This window comes from Sprattus sprattus (genome assembly GCF_963457725.1).
Source record: "Sprattus sprattus genome assembly, chromosome: 10".
Lineage (NCBI taxonomy): Eukaryota > Metazoa > Chordata > Actinopteri > Clupeiformes > Clupeidae > Sprattus > Sprattus sprattus.
The window spans coordinates 15,273,878-15,294,186 of NC_137908.1; the positions used below are offsets into that span (position 1 = coordinate 15,273,878).

Sequence of the window (20,309 nt, forward strand, 5' to 3'; positions counted from 1 at the left end):
TAACTTAATTAGCAAACTAATTAGAGTTATACAAGCAGAAGGCCGAGACCTGCCAAAGCAGAGCGCAACCTCGTGAGTCTCATCAGATGAGTCATGTGTGTAAAAAGGGTATCATGTTCAGATGCACGTCAGTCCCATGTCCTTGAACCACAATCTATGCAGCAGAAACATTTATTAATTTTTTCCAAGCGCTGTCCAGCTGTCGTCAGCGTGTCTTCTCCGTTTCCTGTGACTGCGGAGGGGGCCAAGGCCAACCTGCTCTGCCCTGCATCTACGCACACAGCTGTAGGCATGGCTGTGGGAACTAATCATTCCTCATCATTGGAGAACACAGTGCACCAGGGGACTGATACTCCATGTGATACTGGGGCTGTGAGATGGAGCTCTCTCTGCTGTACCCACTAACGTTGCATCAGCCTTTTGTTATCGGTCAGCTGGGCCGGGGCACCGTACACACATCTGGCTGCGCACAATAGCCGCCCTGTCTGCACTCGGCCGCCCACGCATAACGCAATCTCTGTTCTTCGCTTGGGCTCACCATGCCAACCAGGACGTCAGCTCTGGGCTGCCGAGTCCCCGTCACGCTTTCCCCCTTTCTCTTCATCTCTCCCTCTCTCTCTCCCCCCCTCCCCTCTTTTACCGGCAATGACCTAATAGGTTCCTTCCTTCCTACCTCATGGTCTCATCCTCCCACTCTAAGAGCAGTTCAGGTGGGTCCTTATCTTTGAGCTCCTTATTGTCCCTCTGTTGACTGGTTGCCGTGGGGAATAATGTCAGTGAAATGCTGATCAGCTGCACTCTGATTTACAGTAAGATGTGCCTCTTGTCCAGTCTGTGTGTGAGTGTCTAGTGATGGAAGGAAAGGTAACACTGGGACTGTTAGGGATCAATATTCATCTGATAGAAAGGACATTACTGAAGAAGGCTGATCAGCAAGAGACTAAGACTAAGATACACACACCCACACCCAAACACACACGCACACATTCACACACACACACACACACACACACACACACACACACACACACACACACACACACACACACACACACACACACACACATACAAACATGCACACACACACAGACACACTCAAACAAATGCACAAACAAAGGCTTCAGATTAAGGAAACATGACCTTTCTTGTGAAACATTAACCCATGAAAACACTTCAACACCAGATTGATACGAAATAATAGATTTTCTTTATTTTTTTATTCCAGCAAATTTACAAGTACCACTGTTGAATCCCCATAACAGCAGAGGAGAGACTGAAGGATGGTAGTGGTGCTGGTGCAGACAGCAATATGGTGGCATTGTGTTGAGCCCTCAACCCATCCTATAGTTCAATCCAGAGCCCAGGCCCAGTATATGATCTGACAGACACCTTTACCCTACCCTCAGACAGCCCAAGACTTGAAGTAGTAACACTGTTACAGGGGACAGCTGGGTGAGCTGGCTTGGGTTGAACCCCTCTGCTTACAAGGGAACAAGGGAAGGGAGGATGTGACGTTTGTTATTGTTGTCTTTTTCATGTAAAATGACAAATTTAACAAGGGTTTTCTAATAAAGGGAATTTCCATTGAGATCTGTGTTGTGTGTTCTCTTTCTTTAAAGATTGATTAAAGTTGAGTGGGAGACAGGTAACATGGTTTGGTTTAACTGATTGCCTGTCCTGCGTTCCGGGCCACATACTAACACACCACCACCCCATACAGACAGTAACACAGCAGTCTGTTTCTGTGTTCAGGGCCACGTACATACACACCACCCCCCTATACAGACATTAACACAGCAGTCTTTTTCTGTCTTCAGGGCCACATACTAACACACCACCATCCCCATACAGGCAGTAACACAGCAGTCTGTTTCTGTGTTTAGGGCCACATACTAATACACCACCACCCCATACAGACAGTAACACAGCAGTCGGTTGCTTTTGTGCACTGTTGTGTCTTACCACAAGTAAAATGTAATCATTACAACATAAAAATCAATTCACAGAATTAAAAAAAGATAAAAACAAATTGATAAAAGCTCTTAAAAACTACTTTTTTCTTGTTTAAAACCTTGCCGGTGATTTTGTTAAGGCATAGTTCTACAGTCAGCGCAGTGGAGAGCGCAAATGTGAGGTTTCTGTCAGATATTAGGCACCACATGTCTGATATGTTTGTTAGGTTTGCCATGTTTTCTTAAAGGGGGCAAACAAGGCATGTCTACTGGCCCAATACGAAACAAACATGATCTGAGAGACAGACAAAATAAAATGAAAAATAGACAACTTATTTATAGAATAAATATATATATTATATACAACTTCGCTTTGTATACATCTAAAAAATAAATAAAACAAAGCGGCCCACACCCTGAAGAATTATTCACAGCAAGACAGCCGCGCCATGACAACAGGTGAGTGTTCGCAGCCAGGCAGTGGTGTCATGGCAACAGGTGAGTTACACCAAGGAACAGAGACAAACACAGACTCCGGATGTGATGAAGCACAAGTTTGTGCATGCGACCTGGTGGCCATCCTCAGAGCTGTACTTTGAGATGCCAACAGTGCCCTCCTGTGGCCATAGAATTACAGTACGTTTAGCACAGCAGTGATCTCACCTCAGGTTGCCACAGTAAGACATGCTCACTGGCGTCTGATCAGCGTAGAATAAACAATTCAAGAAATTGGTGAAAGTAACGGAACATACACAAGGGAAAAAAAATATGCTGTGTAATGTAATTCTGAAGAATGGTATGCCAGGTAAAAGTACTTGGACAAAAAAAAGAAAATGTCATCAAACAATGCAATTAATGTTCCCTGCACAGCATAGACAGGTGGACCCCACAGGCTTACATAAAATAGATGAGCCTCCTTTCATCATGGACAAGATAAATTACATTTAAAAACAGCAGTGTCGTTACTGCTGCACATATAATAAGACTTAAGGGCTCATTTTAAGGACAATACCAGGCGTTACAATGGTTAGTGGTCAGTTGCGTTTAACTGCAACTAGAGTTTAGTTGCATATATTTGCATTATCAGCAGCTGCTGCTACAGAGTGCATTGGTGAGTGCTATGGGTTGCTATAGTTGAACGTTTTGTTGTTGGTTTATTGATTTTTCTCCTTCCTGGGTTCATGTACCGAGGTAAAGAAAATCAGATCCATTCAAGACATACTGTTAAAAAGAAGGCCATTCACTTCAAGTTTTCTATTTCAGCCATGCCTTAATGTAGCCTCTATAAATGTTCTGTTTGAGCCATGCCCTAAATTAGCTTCTAACTGCAGTGGGTATTGTGGTAGCCTGAGAACCCCAGAGGGGGCATCTTTAGCAGTGATCCCATGGTCTTCAGCCTGACGGCTTTGTCCCGCAGACATATTGCCAGGGCATTTTCCTTGGTGTGTCAGAGAGCAGACACCCTACAAGTAGCCCTTATAGCCAGTCAGCATAATCTTAGTTAGCTTCTACTTTAAAAATCATCTTTGAGAAAAGTTCTCCACTATGTGTTGTCATAAAAGCAAATATACATTAGTGTTGCTGGTAGTTTTTTCCTTTTAGAATGCAGTTTGACAGTTTCTAGGAGATTAAAGGGAGATTAAACCCTAACCCTAACCCTGATTTATTCTCTGCCTTTGGCCATTCTCTCATCGCTCACGACCATTTCATCTGAAGTGTGTTACAGTGTGTGTAATTAGGAGCAAGTAATGCCACCTTCATTTTTACAGTCATGTCAAAAACACAACCTTACAACTGTCCTTCTGATTCCATTATCTAGCTATATTATAAATCATTACAAGCGGCACTGGAAAAACTGAAAAGTACTGCACACAGTGCGTGCAACAACAGTCCGCACAGTGAGCTCCCTCTAACCAATCAGAGGACAGTATTCATGCATGCACATCTAAGGAGCAGCCGCCCAGTTCTATGCACATTTTAACTTTAAATGTGGTGAGTAAACAGAGAAAAAAAAAAGGTATTCACGAGCTCCGGTCCAACAGGATTTAAGAGGGAACAATGGAGTCCCTTAAGACTGAGAGGGCGGGTGGGTCTGAGGTGGTTGTGACGGCCTACAGGCAGGACTCTCTGACCTTTACAGTGAGCGACCTTTGTGACCAGGGTCAGTGCGAAACTCTTCCGTCTCACGAGAGAGCCACCAGGCTTGGCAAGGGGTGGCTAAGGCTAAAGTGGGGATTAAGATTACAGAGAAGCACAAACATACACCTCTGACAAAAGAGAGGTCGTCTAAGCGTGTTCAGGTCACTTAATTCTGGTCCAAAAAACGTCCATTGTTTGTTTGTTTTTTTGCGTTCAGTCGGGAGGATTGACAGTGGGAACTGAAGCCTGTACTTCCTTCACTAAAACATTCTTTTAGTTTTTAATTAAATACTCATTTACATCTCAGCACATGTAGCACTTGGTGATTTGCATTCTATGTTTGCATTTTTTGCTAAAACTTGTAGTGTAACTTTATCATTTCTTTTACACTAGAAGAGAGGAGGAGTTGCCCCATTGAAAAATAATGAGGACCCTCGAGTCAGCAACAACTTATAACAATATCAACATACAGGCATATCATTTCTTTTTTTGTTTTGTTTTTTTTACGGCGTAGAGTAATGCACTGACTGGCACACCGGTGGGGAGGAAAGGTCGGACGTGCAGGTGAGAGCCCAAGGGCTTCAGTCGCCCACATCTGTGTCCCGATCCCCGATCAGCCACAGGACGTGGAAGCAGAGGGCCAGAAGGCCGGTCCCCAGCAGGTCCCCCAGCGCCGTCAAGTACGGAATGGAGAAGTTATCGGGGTCCATCCCTCTCCCCCACATCCACTGTACCATCCAGTTTGCCAGGTAAAGCAGGAGTGACACCTGGGAGAGAAAGAGAATCTTGATCTCCCATGCACTGATTTGGGAATTGCAAGAATACCTGCAGGATCTGCTTCAAATCCTTTGAGGACGTATTCTCTGCAAAGGGTTCTGGAGGGTCCTTTGGATGTCAGATTTACAGTTACATTTAGCACTGTAAGAATCGTCATTCAGTGATACTGATATGAATGCTTTCTCCATGCAGTAAAGCTGCCTTCTTTTCAGTGTGAGATAGTGAAACTAATCTGAGACGTTATCACAGAGTGTGATTCAGGTGTGTGATTCAGGTGTGGCCTTACCTGCAGGAGAGCTGCAGCCATATAGCATCCAATGAATATGGGGGTGAGGGTGGTGTGTCCACCCTGCATGGTGTTGATGGTGTAGAGGAAGACAAGGTGTCCTGGAGCCACTAACAGGAAGAGCACTCGGGCCGAACGAGAGTTTAGACCTGAGAGGAAAGCAGAGAACATAAAAGCACGTAATTCATGAGTTGGTCTGGGACAGTGACAGAACCTTGGTTGTCATGAATTTGTATCACACATATTTATGTGCTTGGGGCAAAATGCCTGCCATGTATTCAAGGGTTTGCCTGCCAGAGGCAAGAGGCTGCCAGAGGCAAGCCCAGGTTTTTCACCATTCCTTTTGTTCTCTCTTCTTTTCAAGGTAAGTCTAGCTTTCACAGACAATAACAGTGCAGTGTTGCAGTGACTCACTTGACCCAAAGAAAGTAGTGCAGGGCGTGGGGCATTTGTTTGGTTCATTAGGGTCGGTCTCTCCCATGGGTAGCCCATTCATGTGCAGGTAGGTGGAGATGCGGCTGGCCTGCACCGCCACCAGGTTTCCTCCCACGCCTGCCACGGGGAGAGAGAGTAGGGAGAGTGAGGAGGGGAGAAAAGATCAGTCTGACATCTTAACATCTTTGTAACAAATGGACTAGTCTAACATGTGGGAGAGTGGTGCTGGTGACATTATAGCATCTTCTCGTACTGTAACTCATATGGTCCATGGGGTTTTGCCATATATAGCAAATTCAACAATTCCTCCTTGTGTAGACAGGATTAAGTCAGAGAGACTCCTCTCTCACCATTGATGACGGGGGTGAAGACAGCCATGCCGGCAAAGTTTGGGTCGGACACCGTTTTATCCAGGATGAGCCCCCCAACACTGCAGGAGAAACAGACCGGAGAGGAGTCAAGACTGGGTTGTGTTGCGTGGTTGTAAAGCAATATAAACAAATCATCAAGAGTTAGAAGGCAAGAGTCACATATGTGACTAAGATTAAGTGACATATATGATTAAGCTGATCATGCTGTGTAAGAACTAATAATAACAACTGACTATTGTTAGTCACTTTGGTTTCAAATGTCTGCCAGATGAATACATGTAAATGTCCTTATACTTATACTGAAAGGGAGCAGAGTGAGCATTGATAGACAAAGAGAGTTGGACAGGTGTTGTTGATGCCCACCTGCTAATTGCCATGGCGATGATGACCGGCTCCCACCCCGAGTACAGCACCTCTTTGGTAGATGGGATCCGGCGGGCGATCAGCACCCAGATGGGAGTGAGAGCCACAAAGAAGGCACACACCAGCGGGTTGGCGTAGTCATTGTTGTCTGCAGAGGGAGCGAGATGACGGAAATCAGGGTGTCAGAGAGGAAGACAGAAACCTCAGTGGATAAAGTGGAACGCCACTTTCGAGGTCAGTGGGTCACTAAAGCATCACAACGCATCTGGTTTTGTAACCATGGTTGTGGCTGAGGCAGAGTGAAGCGTGTAATACACTGTGTCAGGCCACAACCATCCCAAACAGTCGCGGGGGCATTCTGGAAGATCTCTTTTGGTTCACCTCGCATAAACACGTAAACCCCAAACGCGCTTACATTGGGCCATGGAATGTGACTTCAGCAGGACGGAGAAAACAGAAACTGGTCATTATTGTTTACCATAAACACTCACTATGTGAGTGACTCACTGCAGTGTGCCAGTGATTGCACTCGCCCCGGCAGACCAAGTTGGGGTTTCTAGGCGCTATCGCTCACCTAACAATAGCCCCCATGTCGGCGCGGTCTCAGAGCCACTGCAGTGCCCCCACGTGAGGGACTGTCTCACCAGTGTCTGGCAGTCTGCAGCCTCCACACTGACTCCCACGCTTAAGAACACACAAATCATGGCTCCGCACATCAATTGAGTGTAAACATCTTAATCATAACTGGTCTCCTTTGAGTCTGACGTTTCTCAGTGCCACACAGGATGAATGTCTGTATTCATCCCCAGAGGTGGCCTTCAGGGAGGCTGATTCAGGCTGATTCATGATGCAGGAACATTTATGCCTTCATTTAACTGCCACAAACTCACTGGCTATGCTGTGTATACTGTGACTGGTTTATTACTATTGTGAGATGCTGCAGAGTTGTGGGATGCAGACAGCCAGATGGCCGCTGAAGCACCTGGGAAAAGCAGACGTTTGAAAATATGCAGAATAGTCAGAAGCTAGGGGAGAATCTCTGTGTATCAGCATTACCACTCGGTGGACTAAAAGTGTATCATATAAAAGTGATGCTGTAAGCGTTGCTGCTGCCCCCCCCCCTCCCGACTTTCTAGGCTGACAAAGCTGTTGGCACACAAGATCACTTCCTTATTCCAACAGCTGACACAGTCAATGTGTGAATAGCAATACATCACTGAACAACAACAACTGGTAATATACTAAATCAGTGTTATCACTACAACAGAAGTAAAACAGAATAAGAAATGCATTACTCAGCACAACAGCCTACTATACCGATGGACAGTTAATTAGTAATGGGTAATATGGTCCTGTAATACCATACAAACATAGCCAACCAAGTATTTACCCAGTTCCTTGTAGAGCCCTGTGCTGATGCCTGCTAACAACGCCAGTGTGATTAGGTCACCCAAGCTGGCAGCGATGGGCGTGGCCACGTTGTCGGGGTTGATGCCCACTTTCCTGGAGCCGATGATCACGCCAATCATGATGAGGCCTGCGGACAGGGGGATAGGGTAAACAGTCCCGATTACTAAGCATATTTGTAGCTTTGAGCACATGCCAAGAGTCTGATTACCAAACTTTATGTATGGAGAGGGCTAGGTTACACATGTGCGTGTATGGAGATGGATAGGTTACACATGTGCGTGTATGGAGAGGGCTAGGCTACACATATGCGTGTATGGAGAGGGCTAGGTTGCACATGTCCGTGTACGTGTGATCAAAGAGAGAAAGAGAGTGCAGTGTGCACACGTGTATGTTCGCGTGGCTCCTCACCCAACAACAGTGAGGCGATGAAGGCCGTGGCAACACTGCTGGCACACAGGAGCACGGCGTGACCCAGCTTAAACTTGCCCTCTGGGATCCAGCCAAAGATCACGGCCGCAATGGAGGCCAGGAAGCCCACCACGGTGGCCTGGACCTGGGAGTGCAAACAAACAAACAAACAAAAGTGACTGACCTGTCCGTACAGAGTCCTTATGGGTAATGCAGTGTGGTGTTCAGAAGCTTTTAGATGCTCTGAACAAGGAGTGCCATTCATTCCTACTGTGCTTGCATGGCTCAGAAAGTAACAAAAAAGATTTTATTAAAAAAAAGTCATGTCATGTCATACAAATGGTGGTATTCTCCTTTCAAACTAAATGGAAGAGCTACACCTGATTATAGGCTGTGCCAAAGCCCTGATTTAGTGATCTTAAAAACCGAGTCAATATGGAGCTCAAACTGACACCATGGAACAGCCAAAAGCAACTGATTACTTCTACTTTCCTCCAACCCAGCTGAACCAAGCCCAAAGTCTGTGACCCAGAGCATATGTCGGGTTAGTTCGAGAAAGGGACACCTTATGTTTGCTCTGCAGCTGGACTATTGAATTTTGAGGGGGATGCTTCCAAGAACAGGAGCTCCTGCAGATGTTACATAACAACATTATATAACAAAATCAGAATTGTATGATACGGAAAAATGCAAACACATGACTTTGAAAACATGTCCTCAATGACCTCACTGGATCTATTGCAACAGAAATAGAATCTTAACTTTATGAGTGTACCGTACCTGAATGAGGGCTAGGTTTCCAACGATCATCTTCCACTTGTCCTTAGCCGTGTCCATCTGGCCAATATTAGCCTGGAGAGACAGACACGAACAGGAAGTGAGTCTATTTACAAGGCTAACCATTATAGCCTTGTGAATAGCTTTAGTTCTTTTAGTAGGAAGTATGCAATGAATATCAGGGATGTTTTTCTGCTGTTTTTACTAATGTTATGGTATATACAGTCCACTTGGTCACCCCGGGAGCTGAATTGTCTTTGCCATTTCTTTTTCTCTCAGCAAAATCTGAATATTTAGTGTTTTGCTGGCGCCTTTGGGCCCAAGGATCAGCCGGAACAAAACCCTGGTCAGTGTTGGGAACAAAGGCTTGTTTGATCCGGTGGACACACATGTCCCCCCCGCCCTCGCCACGGCACTCATCTCATCTCTCAGAACAGACGCTGCTGTCGAGTGGAGAGGCTCAGGCCTGACAGAGGAGGCTTCTGTGCTGTCTGGGGGGTGGGGTGGCATGGGGTGGGGGGACAGGGCAGCATACCTGAACAGTCCCATCCCAAAGCTCCCCTCTGCCCAGAGGAGAAAAAGGTCTGGATCACAATGTCCAAACAACAATGACAAAAAAAGCTTTTTTTTTTTTTTTTAAACCAATCAGTCATTTTGACTTTCTGAAATTAAATTATTGATAGAAAAGGCCAAGAAATGTGTGTGAAAGTGAGTGTGTGTGTAAGATTGAGAGAAAGAAAGACAGACAGAGTAACAGAGAGACAGAGAGAAAGAGAGAGAATAAGCAAGAGGCACAGACCACAGACAGGGAGAGACTTTGTGGAAGACGGTTAGTATATTTGTGTGTGTGGCTAAGGCAAAGCCACTGTGCAGAGAGAGGCTCTCTCAAACGGTGAGTAGGTGGAGACAGGCTGCTGGTGTGAATGGTAGAGGCAGCACAATTGCTGTGGTACGCCATGAGAATACATCTAAGGCCAGAGCTGACACTGTGCCAGGCTGCACGGAGTTGCTGCTGTCGCTAGCCATTCAGTCCTGAGACCCACACTGCCTTTACAGAAGCTTCTGCTGCACAATTGGAGTGCTAGCGATGACGCTAGCATTGCCAAGGACAAGAGGTTTTGCTGTGAGACCTACTACTCGTGGTTTCATTCCATGACAAAGACTGGAACTGTAAAAGTGGGTGCTAAATTTGTGTGAAAGTAAATCCCCAAATCCCTTACTGCACTGCTAGATGTGCTTATGCATAACGTGGCAGTTTCTAAAATGGCTCCTTCCCAAGTCTGAAGGTGAGCTAGCAATACCTGCAATGCTCTGCAGTATCTTTGTCCTTCAGTGTGTATAGGCAAAAATATTTGGATCATGTGCATGTGTAACTGAGAGTGTGTTCGTTTGTGTGTGTGTGTGTGTGTGTATGTGTGTGTGTGTGTGTGCGTGTGTATTTGTATTTGTAGCCAGAAAGAAAAGACAGCAAGCGAGGGTGTATGTGGGGTGTATGAGTGTGTGTGTGTGTGTGTGTGGGGGGGGGGGGGGGGTTGTTTTTAGGTAGGTGCCAGCAGCCTTGGCCTCTCTACGGTGATCCTGTCAGTCCAGTCCTTTCTGGCAGCGAGCACAGTAACAGATGCAGCACTCAATTTACCAGCTGGTCTGGAGTCAGTTTGCTCTGCCAGGGCCGACGGTTTCTCTGATTACAGGGAGGTGGAGTATACAGTTCCAAAGGCAGCAGCACAGAAACCGACGGAGCAGTCATGAGGGTAGAGCGGCCTGCCCTGGGCCGCAGTGAGAGGGCAGGCGTGGGAGATAAGAGCAGAGTGTGTATCATCATTACGCACACAGGAGGGAGGGGAGGGCTGCTGGTGCTGGCTGTGGGTGGTGGTAGTATGTAGATTACACAAACCCACACTGATAAGGCTAGTCCAGCTCTCTCTCTCTCTCTCTCTCTCTCTGTCTCTCTTATGCTCTCTCACTCACTCTCTCTCTCTCTCTCTCTCTGTCTCTCTTATGCTCTCTCTCTCTCTCTCTCTCTCTCTCTGTCTCTCTTCTGCTCTCTCACTCACTCTCTTCTGCGGCTGCCAAAGTGGGCCTTGCCTGAAGCCTGGGCTGGGTCACGGAGGTCTCTGAGGCAGCAAACTGCATGTCAGATAAAAGGCTTCAGGGAGTAGAGAAGGGCAGACAGTAGGCTTTTGCCTTATTGGAAGTCAATTAGCCGAGCATGGCAGCATTATCATAAGGGCTCAGTGCTTTGGGCAGCCTCATAAATAACACATGATTCCAGGCATGGAGCTCAGCAGCGTGGAGCGAGAGAAGTCCAGTGGGATTCTAAAGACATGCAAATGGCAGATGCCAGAGCCATTGCACTGATTTCCTGAGCTTACTTTGAGGAGTTTATGACATAGATTTACAGTGTGCATCAAGAAAGACAAAGAAACAAAAATGGCCAAGCTGCAACACCCATAAGCCCTGATTCTGCATTGCATGGCTTGCTGCTGTAAATGCTGGTGTCTCCAAGGCTCTAAAAATATCATCTGGATTTTGAGACAGTCTATTATGGGAATGTCTTTGTAAGGTAAATAGTCTGTGAATTGTTTTGTCTCTGCAGTGTCCTTAGTGGTATTGTAGTATTCCAACATAAGAGTGCATGGTTGAAGTGCCCCATTGTACTTTAACTTCCAAATGGTACATCTAGTAAAGATGAAAGTACCCCTAAATGAATGCTGGCAAACTTCTTGAAAAAGTATTGAAAAACATCAGTACTGACTTACTGGGGAGAGTATCGCTTCTCTGAGGAAACAGCGTGGACGCAAGGAAAGAGTTGTCTGGTGAACTTAATTCACCCGGAGCAGTGGACGAGCTTTTCTCATAATGAGAGCGCTTGGACCTTCCAGTGGTCCTAATCTGCTGATAATTAGCTACAGTCGGAAAAATATTTGCTCTACAAGCCAGAGTTGATTTACAAGGGATGGCAAGCAAAGAGGTTCTGGCTGTGGAAAATAAGTAGTCAATCCCATTGTTTACCATTTCTTGAGATTTTAAGCCACCTTAATTTGATTTTAAATCAACGGATCTCAAAACCAATGTCGAACACTGAATTAGTGCAAGGCGATAGATCAAGGACTCATGCCATAACTCAAGTATGATGAAGTCATGATGAACCATATGCTGTGACATGCAGCTCAAGACAATACACATGTAGGAATTTAGAAGAATTTAGGAGAAGCAGTTTAGTCATTTACTACAACTAGTTCAGGTCAGAACAGTGAGCACACAGCTGATAAGATTAGTGAACCATCACCTCAAACAATGTCAATATGTTTGTTTGTGGAGTGCTTGGAGAGTTATTTGCCGTGAGGGAGGGCAAAACACTGTTGTGGACATGGTGGTTTAATGGTGTGTCTACATTACATACATTTATTTGGACGACACCTTTATGCAGAGCGACTCACAGCCCAAGGGGAAGGTATACATTTGTTTTTAGGGACTATGATAGTGGTTTCTCCTTGGTGTGGTGTTGGTGTTGGTGAAGGAGTGTTGGTAAACAGACATCTTCCTGCAGCTGAGCATGTTTACTCACCGCTGTGGAGAGCCTGGAGGCGAGGGTCATCTCAAGGTTGCCCTTAAGCCCGAGGAGTGCTGGCACCAGGATGAACACCTCGCTCACCTCAGTGAACACCTGCCAATGCTGGGGGGGAGAGAGAGAGAGAGCGAGAGAGAGAGATAGAGAGAGCAGGGACAAGGGTTAGTGTAGTTAACATTTCAGCTCAAACTGTGTTATCTGGAGTTAGAGGAGAACAGGCAAAGGGATCAGTGTTCTGTTTGTTCTTTCGTGATAGAATGAGGCACCACTGGGATACAGAAGGGTTCTGACCTTCAGCAGTGTCTGTCTCTTGATATCGGCTCAGCGCTGTAACATGAGCTGACCTCAGCTGGGGCCACAGTTCTTAAAAGCCCCTGCTGAACAGAGCCTTGGACGTCCTGTGCCTGACAACCTCTCTGACCTCTCTCCATTCATGAGTCACATTAAGCCAGATCCAGCCAGGCTGGGTGAATAATATTGGAAATCATTTCTTAATGACCTGCTTAACGAAGAGCTTAATAAAGAAAGAAACTAACACGAGCTAAGCCAGACATAAAGCGCTTTAGCAGTTACTGTGGACTAACAACAGCTTTGCTTTGGCCACAAAAACAACAGACTCATTACTTTGTGTCTAGCTGTGCTACAAAATGGTCACTCATATCAACTGCTCATGTATTGATTTTGAGCCTGCTGTAAAAAATAAAAGCCTAGGACTTTACATTGATATATACAGTAATAATGCTAATATTTACCATTAGGGTCATGGAGGGAGAGAGATAGATAGATAGAAAGATAGATAGATAGATAGATAGATAGATAGATAGATAGATAGATAGATAGATAGATAGATAGATAGATAGATGGAGCTAGAGAGAGAGAGAGAGAGAGATAAAGGGGGAGAAATTGATGAAGAGTAAAAAGTGCTTCTCTTTAAAGCTTGTGCCAGTGCCACACAGCAGTTCCAGTGCTGACACCAGCCTGTGTAAATCAATTCCGGCCGGTTGAAGGTGTGTATTTAATGAAGAGCTGAGGAGGATAGCCTAACCTCAGAGAGAAATACTCCATAAAGTCTACCGAAAACAGCCAGTGCTAGCAAGTGATCTAAGTGAGGGTGTCTGAATGGTGTTGACTTCGGTGGTACCATGTTTCAACAGCATTCTTTAGCCTTTCATGTTTTTAAAACTTTTTTTTTCAGGACAGTGGCTACCAACCAAAATGCACTGGGCAGTCATCCAGCTTGGCACTTGTCCACAAAGTCTTTAGTTTCCAGGGTCTAAAGCAACCCAAGCAACAACCCCCCCCCCCCACCCCACCCCCCACACACCACTCTACCCCCCAGTCACAATCCAAGTCAAAAGCAACTTCTGCACATTCAACACCCACATCCAACCCCACCACCACATTCACACACATACACATCCGCACACACACACACACACACAATCACACACACAGCCCTTCCGTGCAGATATATGATGTCGTTTCCATGGAGCTGTGCCTTCATTTAGCCAATGCCTCCGACTCCTCATTTCCACGAACCCGCCCCCTGGCAGCCGCGGGGCTGGCATGCTGATGGGGGGGTCTCTGGTTGCACAGTTGTGTAATGCTTGCGGGTACACTTCAACCCCCAAGTCCCTGAGGCACATCTTATATGGTCACAGCACAACCAACCAACAACCAACCAACACAAACCACTCCCCTCTCCTGTAGTAGACGTCCACTATCAGTCATAACACCCCAATGGTCACTGTGAACTCATGGCATGGCAAAGACCACAGGGCATGCCGGAAAGACTAAAACTAATATTGTGGGTGAAGCTATATAGTCTCTATGTGATTCGATTCACTATACTATAATATATCCTGATAAAGGTAGTTCATACACACCACCCTGGTTCAGGCTAGTTCACAGATGCACACATTTAACTTAAACTAAAAGTAATAATGCTTTACTCTTAGTTTCTAACTGTGTCCGTGAGTGTGGGGGATCCATTAGGCCAGACAGACAGTTAGGAGTACGTCTTCCTGCAGTGACCCACGCATGTTTCCTGTAACAACAGCCTGGATGTGGTAGACCCAAGATGGCTTCCTGTGGGAGGAGTAGGAGAGGCAAGAGTCGGGTGGCAAGCAAAATTAGTTTTCTTTTTTTCCAGCATCGCACATACAAACTCCATTCTTTCTTCCTATGTCCTTTTTGTTTGCTGATAAAACTCCAAAAAGATGTCTCAGGTTATAAGAGAGAGCAAACAACAGTAGTTTTTGAGATTCAAATGATGCACCTGGCCTGCCATGAGATAAAAATGGGTGGAACCTTTGATTTTTCATGCATGCATAACCCTGTGTCACCTGCATAACTGGTACTACATTCTATGAATGTGGCTTACGTCAGCTGCATTCATTCACACACACAAACACACCCAGCATTTCCTTTCCCTGGGCCAGAAACCACTCTAGCCTTCTAGACCAATTAACTTAAAGAACACAACACTAAGCACTCAGGGCAATACATGTGCAATTTCAAGTTAACTTAAATTTGGCTTTACTGGAAGCATTGAGAGCTTCTGGAAAGAACAGGCAGAGAGATAAGCAGACAGAGAGATAGTACGAGAGAAAAAGAAAGAGAGGCTGAAACAGAAAAATATATTACACAAAGACAGGGAAAGGAGAGGGAGACAAAACTGGTAACAATCTTTAGGCTGTGATAATCTAGGAGACCTCTCTGTGATAATGTACACCTACTAGAACTGATCAAAAGTTCCAAAGGGATGTAGTGAGAAGATGAGGGAGATTACTGTGGTAGGGTGTGGAATAGTTCATAGAGCCGTCTAATCTAAAGCAGCTAAAGCAGCTTACACGATGAAAGGGGTTCTGACTGGGAACTTTACAAGCACAGCGAAGTTGTTTTCTTTAAGCATCATAGTTAACCTTTCCACTGAAGTGTCCAGTTAATTGTTTCCCCACTCTCGTGAAAACAAATTGTAACTGTGTGGATCAGGTCTTGCCAGTTTGCCACCCTGAAAAGTCCATGTTTCCCAGCAACCAGACACCTCAGACTTTATCTTCATCGAAGACTGACCTTAAAAAATATATACGACCTGTCACCCAGGCTGTGGTCGTTATTTTTAAACAGACAGACAGCACAAACACACACACACATATACTGTACAGACAACAGTATAGTCAACAGGAAAGCAGCGAGCCAGACAGTAATTACAACTTTCCAAAATACTTTTCTCCACAGCCCTCACAGCTCTGAGACTGTTTGTCACTGAGCGAGTTCACTTTGCAAGGAGGCAGATAGCCCTATGTGTCCGTCTGTGTGTCCATATGTGTGTGTGTGTGTGTGTGTGTGTGTGTGTGTGTGTGTGTGTGTGTGTGTGTGTGTGTGTGTGTGTGTGTGTGTGTGCATGGCACCATTCCCAGGGACACCCTTAAAAACAGCCAAATCTCATCAGTCTTAAGTTTCAAAAGCGACGGGCCTTCACTATGCTTTGATTCAGTTCCTGGATAGTGTGTATCAGTTTACTAGGTTAGCTTTACCTTTAGAGGACCATCATCTAGACTAGGCTAAGGATGTGGCTCAAATGGTCAAGCTACAATGTGAGTTCAAGCTAGTCTCATGCCCTATATTAGGTCCACATTTAGTGCTGCTAGCATGTTTAGGATGAAGTGTTATGTAAACACCTTGACAGGCTTCCAGTATTTGACCATCTTCAAATTAGTACCAGTTCAGATCAGTTTACCATGAAGGAGACACATCAACCCATACCCACCAGACACATTGCAATAAAGAAAACCTGTCCATACCATTATCACAAAGATCAGGAAAGAGTTGCTTTCCATATTGTTGAAAGAGATGGGAGCATCATCATCATCATCATCAGTCATTTTTGTGAAGTCTTCCACACAAATTGGTTTGAGCTAAGTGACTGTGAAAAGTAACTACCTTGTGTAAGAAAGAATTAATTTAATCAGTCAACAAAATGTTGTGATCATTTAAAGTTGTCCATAGCATGTGGCACACCTATCCCACCGGCCACCTGTCTCTTTGATGTCATTGCTAAAAGAGTAGTTTTTGACACTAACCTGCACCCTGTCCAACACCATGCCCGCCGCCACTGTTCCAAACCCGGCCAGCAGGAATGGGAAGACGACCTGAAGTCCAATGGAAAAGGATGTCTCTTTGAGCAGCGGTGGTGGCACCGGGCTTTGGTCCGTATTGGTGTCGTCACTCTCGTTGCTTTGGCTGGCGTTCTCCAGGAGTGCGTCTTCCTCCCGCTGCCCCTTGGCGTTAGCCCTAGAGTCAATGACCACCATCTCTGACCGGTCGCTCTCCTGGTCGCCCCGGTCCGTGAAGGAGGTCACCTCGGTGAGCTCGTACTCCCCTGCCTCCTGCTGCCCCTCCTGGGTGCTTTCCGACAGGATGACCGGGTGCACCGACCCGTTCGACTGGTGATATGCCGGTGCCACCGCCTCCTTCTTCGTCTCTATCGCACCGGCGGACATTTCGGACAGTTTGTCTTGTTCTTTCGACCAAAGAACCATGCGGAATGTTGGTGATATTCTAATGAGAAAGGAAAAGTCCGGGAGCGAGTTACTCTTTTCGGACTCGGGTTTGACTTGTCATACGTTTACTTATCCCATCAAAGAGAGGTAAACTGACGGCTCTGTCAGATCCGGAGTGGCGCAGCGCTTTTAGAGGTCGGATAAGAAAGGCAGGTGCATCCCCGTGCTCCAGGCTCGTGAAAGATCTTGCCTGTACTTAGGTAGCATACAAATGATATTCCCCATTCAACAAGCTTGTTTCTAGTTCAAGTGAGTAAAACAAATCTGCATCACTTTAATGAGCGAAAACAGAAGTAAATATTGTCCGTAGCGAACCAAAAACAAACTAGACTGCTGTTGACTAGGATAGCATCTGGTTGTCAGAACGTCAACACGCTGAATTTATGTTCATGTCTGAAGTTTTCGTACCGAATGTCTTGTTCAGTTCTTTCTTGCACGGGACGATTTCACTCGTCCTGTTCTCACCAGTCCTCGACAGTTGTCACGGGTTGGGAGCTTCTCACCTTACACCACGTGGCAAATAAGTTTTTGGAGGTGTATTTAAGGGTCCGGGGAAGTCAGGGTAGAGTTACTGCGTATGATAGGGTCGAGTTGTTCCACGTCACCTGCAAAAAGTTATCACAAAAAGGTAACGAACATGAATCCACCTGATCAAGCAATGTGTTGGAAAAAGGCTTATCAAAAGCCTTTCCAGAAAGATAAGCATTAAATCCATGTCACGCAGCAGGTAGGCCTATGAAAAGACTGCATTCAAAACTACAGCCATCTGATGGCTACGTTATTTCCAGTTGTCACACAAAACAATTACTGTGGTTTATTTAATATATGTTGGATACAACGTTTGGGCTATGAATGGTGTAGGCTATGTAAAACAAAAACAAAAGTTGTCATGTGGACTCGCCCACAGCTCTTCTGGCTGATTGGTGAATGTGTAGAGCACTCTTGCCAGACATATCTATACATTGCACATTATACCATACCAGCTTCCTATGACTATAAATATATATACCCCCCCCCCCCCCCCCCCCCCCCCCCAGAAATAGGAAACATCCGCAGTGATTTTCTACATAATTGTAAGGACATCCGCAAAGGATACGCTTCAGCGTCAATTTGCTCATTACCTCCACAGTGCAACAATCCCCCTACTTGGTAGTCAGATCATATACTAAGCAGTGAGCGACGTAAATTTGCTGTGCAAATTGTTAGTTCAGTAAAACCCGTAACAACTGTAAGTTTCTAAAAGAAATGCACATCAAGTTGTACTTAGTAAGGCATTCTTCAAAGACTGATGCAGTAACCACATTAATGTCACATTCAGCATCACCGAGTAATTTACAAATACCTTCCTGCTTTTGGTTGACAATTTAGTTAATTAATTAAAAACAAAAGTCTGTCAACAAATCTGTTTTTGTTGACTAGCAAGGATCCCGGACACTGACTACTTTATAGATTTCATTGCACATTTGTCAGCATTTTCAAACAAGCTGATATGCGGCTTGTTTGAAATTTCGCTCAAGACAGAGCACACGCAATATCCAGCAGAGAGACCAATTTGATCAATGAAATACAAAACATTAAATGAGTAGCTTGATGAATGTAAGAAGTCATTCACCACCAGTAACGTTACCTTAGGAAATTGCTTACATTCGAGGAGATGAAGAACGCACTGCTGGGTCAGAATCCTTATGCGGACCAATCATAACCTTCCCAGTTTGTGCTTGTTTCCTGAGCTTGAATTGCCGTTTTCCAACCATTAAGTAGGGCTATGGCCTGGACATGGATTAATAAGTAACCCCCGGTTAAGGCTCACACTCCGGTCCGTTACATTGTTCCATTTGACATTCCGCGAGTCTTGCGCATCTATATTACTCGCGCGAGCAGGAAGTGAGCTAGGCGGGGGCATAGCTGACGCGCGCCCTGCAGTTCATTAGAAGCAATAGGCTAGTTCCACCAACAACTCCACTACGCACACGCTTTACCTGACTGTCTACAAGACGACTTGTTTGGAGTTTAGTGTATTGTTCTGCCCAGACACAAGTGTCATCATATGTGAAAGTCTCAATAGATATCAATTCTTAATTAGAAGTTAGTAATATACAAAACCAAACATTAATATTCAATTGAAATGGGTTATGGAACACACACACCTACACACAAATGTGCAATTCAAAGAACAAAATCCAAAGGTTTAATATTTCTTTCAAATCAAAAATCAAAAATCACAAAAATGTTATTGGCTACCAATCACTTAGCTAACAGTAATGGGTTGAGTAACTTCAGCCTATTACAGAATTGCAGTAAAGACTTTAGGCTTTTTGTAGCCTACTTGCATGTCTGCATGTGTGAGGGCCAAGAAATCAGGCAGTATGGGTTTGAACCATGAGCGGATTGTTTGGAAAAGACATTTAGAAGAGAGGCCTCAGGGACCACTAGAATTCACCGGAGAACAGAGCATGAGCCAGCCCTAACAAGGTCCCTTGATAGTGTTAATTTCACCACGGTGGTTTTTCTCTGGCTTAAGATACCACACAACAGCATTAGTTTGTCTCGTGCTACTCAACCAAATAGAACTATAAGCCAGTGTGTATGTTCAAAGTGTGCCACAATACTTGGGAGGTGAACCTATTATTCAGCTAATGAGGCTTTTTGGAACAATTCATGACTTCTTGAGAATATCTTGTCTATAAAAAATGTACAAACCCACCACCCTCAACAATTTTAATTGTGCATCAAGTGTGCATTGGAGAGACTGCAGGACGGGAGCAATATAAAGATGAGCAGCTGCTGCAATTCTGTATAAAGTATATGAGCTTTTTTATATGGTCAAGTGATAGGAAAACGGATCTGTGATAGTCAGAAAATACTGGAACCCATTCTGATTGTTGTATTATCTTTAGGAAAGACCAGAGTACACCTGTCACCATGGTTCGGAATAGAGATCATGTGGTGTTGATGATGATTAGCGCCTTTTGACTGTCAATCAGAAATTGTGTTTTATAAACAATTTATATAAACAGTACAGAAATATAAATTCCTGAACACGTTCTTTCTATCAATTATATACCACATTATTTATTTGTGAATGAGTATAAATAATGAATCGCATGAATGCAGAAACACGACTACTTTACAACTGATACAAGGAACTTTGATTAGTCTACGATCAGTTTTTCTGGAAGACTGAAAGCCTTTGGTGGATTAACGCTAGAAATATAAAGTGAGACACGTGCATGGGCATAAGGTAAAAGTTTACCA

At 44.9% G+C, this 20,309-nt stretch overlaps 1 protein-coding gene across 2 annotated transcripts; it reads right to left on the reverse strand.

Moving 5' to 3' along the window:
* Nucleotides 1-1,184: 1,184 nt before the first annotated feature.
* slc41a1 (solute carrier family 41 member 1) lies at nt 1,185-18,871 on the reverse strand. 2 transcript variants are annotated; one of them, XM_080845937.1, is made up of 11 exons: nt 18,699-18,871; nt 16,575-17,659; nt 12,487-12,594; nt 8,922-8,993; nt 8,142-8,286; nt 7,714-7,860; nt 6,324-6,471; nt 5,940-6,019; nt 5,569-5,706; nt 5,155-5,303; nt 1,185-4,858 (listed from the first exon to the last, which is right to left on the reverse strand). In XM_080845937.1, exons 2-11 carry the CDS (start codon nt 17,031-17,033, stop codon nt 4,673-4,675), a joined length of 1,632 nt encoding a protein of 543 aa, XP_080702063.1. In that variant the 5' UTR covers nt 17,034-17,659; nt 18,699-18,871; the 3' UTR covers nt 1,185-4,672. The 2 variants fall into 2 exon arrangements, with proteins under 2 accessions (XP_080702063.1, XP_080702062.1); XM_080845936.1 differs by having other exon boundaries at nt 18,682-18,871.
* Nucleotides 18,872-20,309: the final 1,438 nt, after the last annotated feature.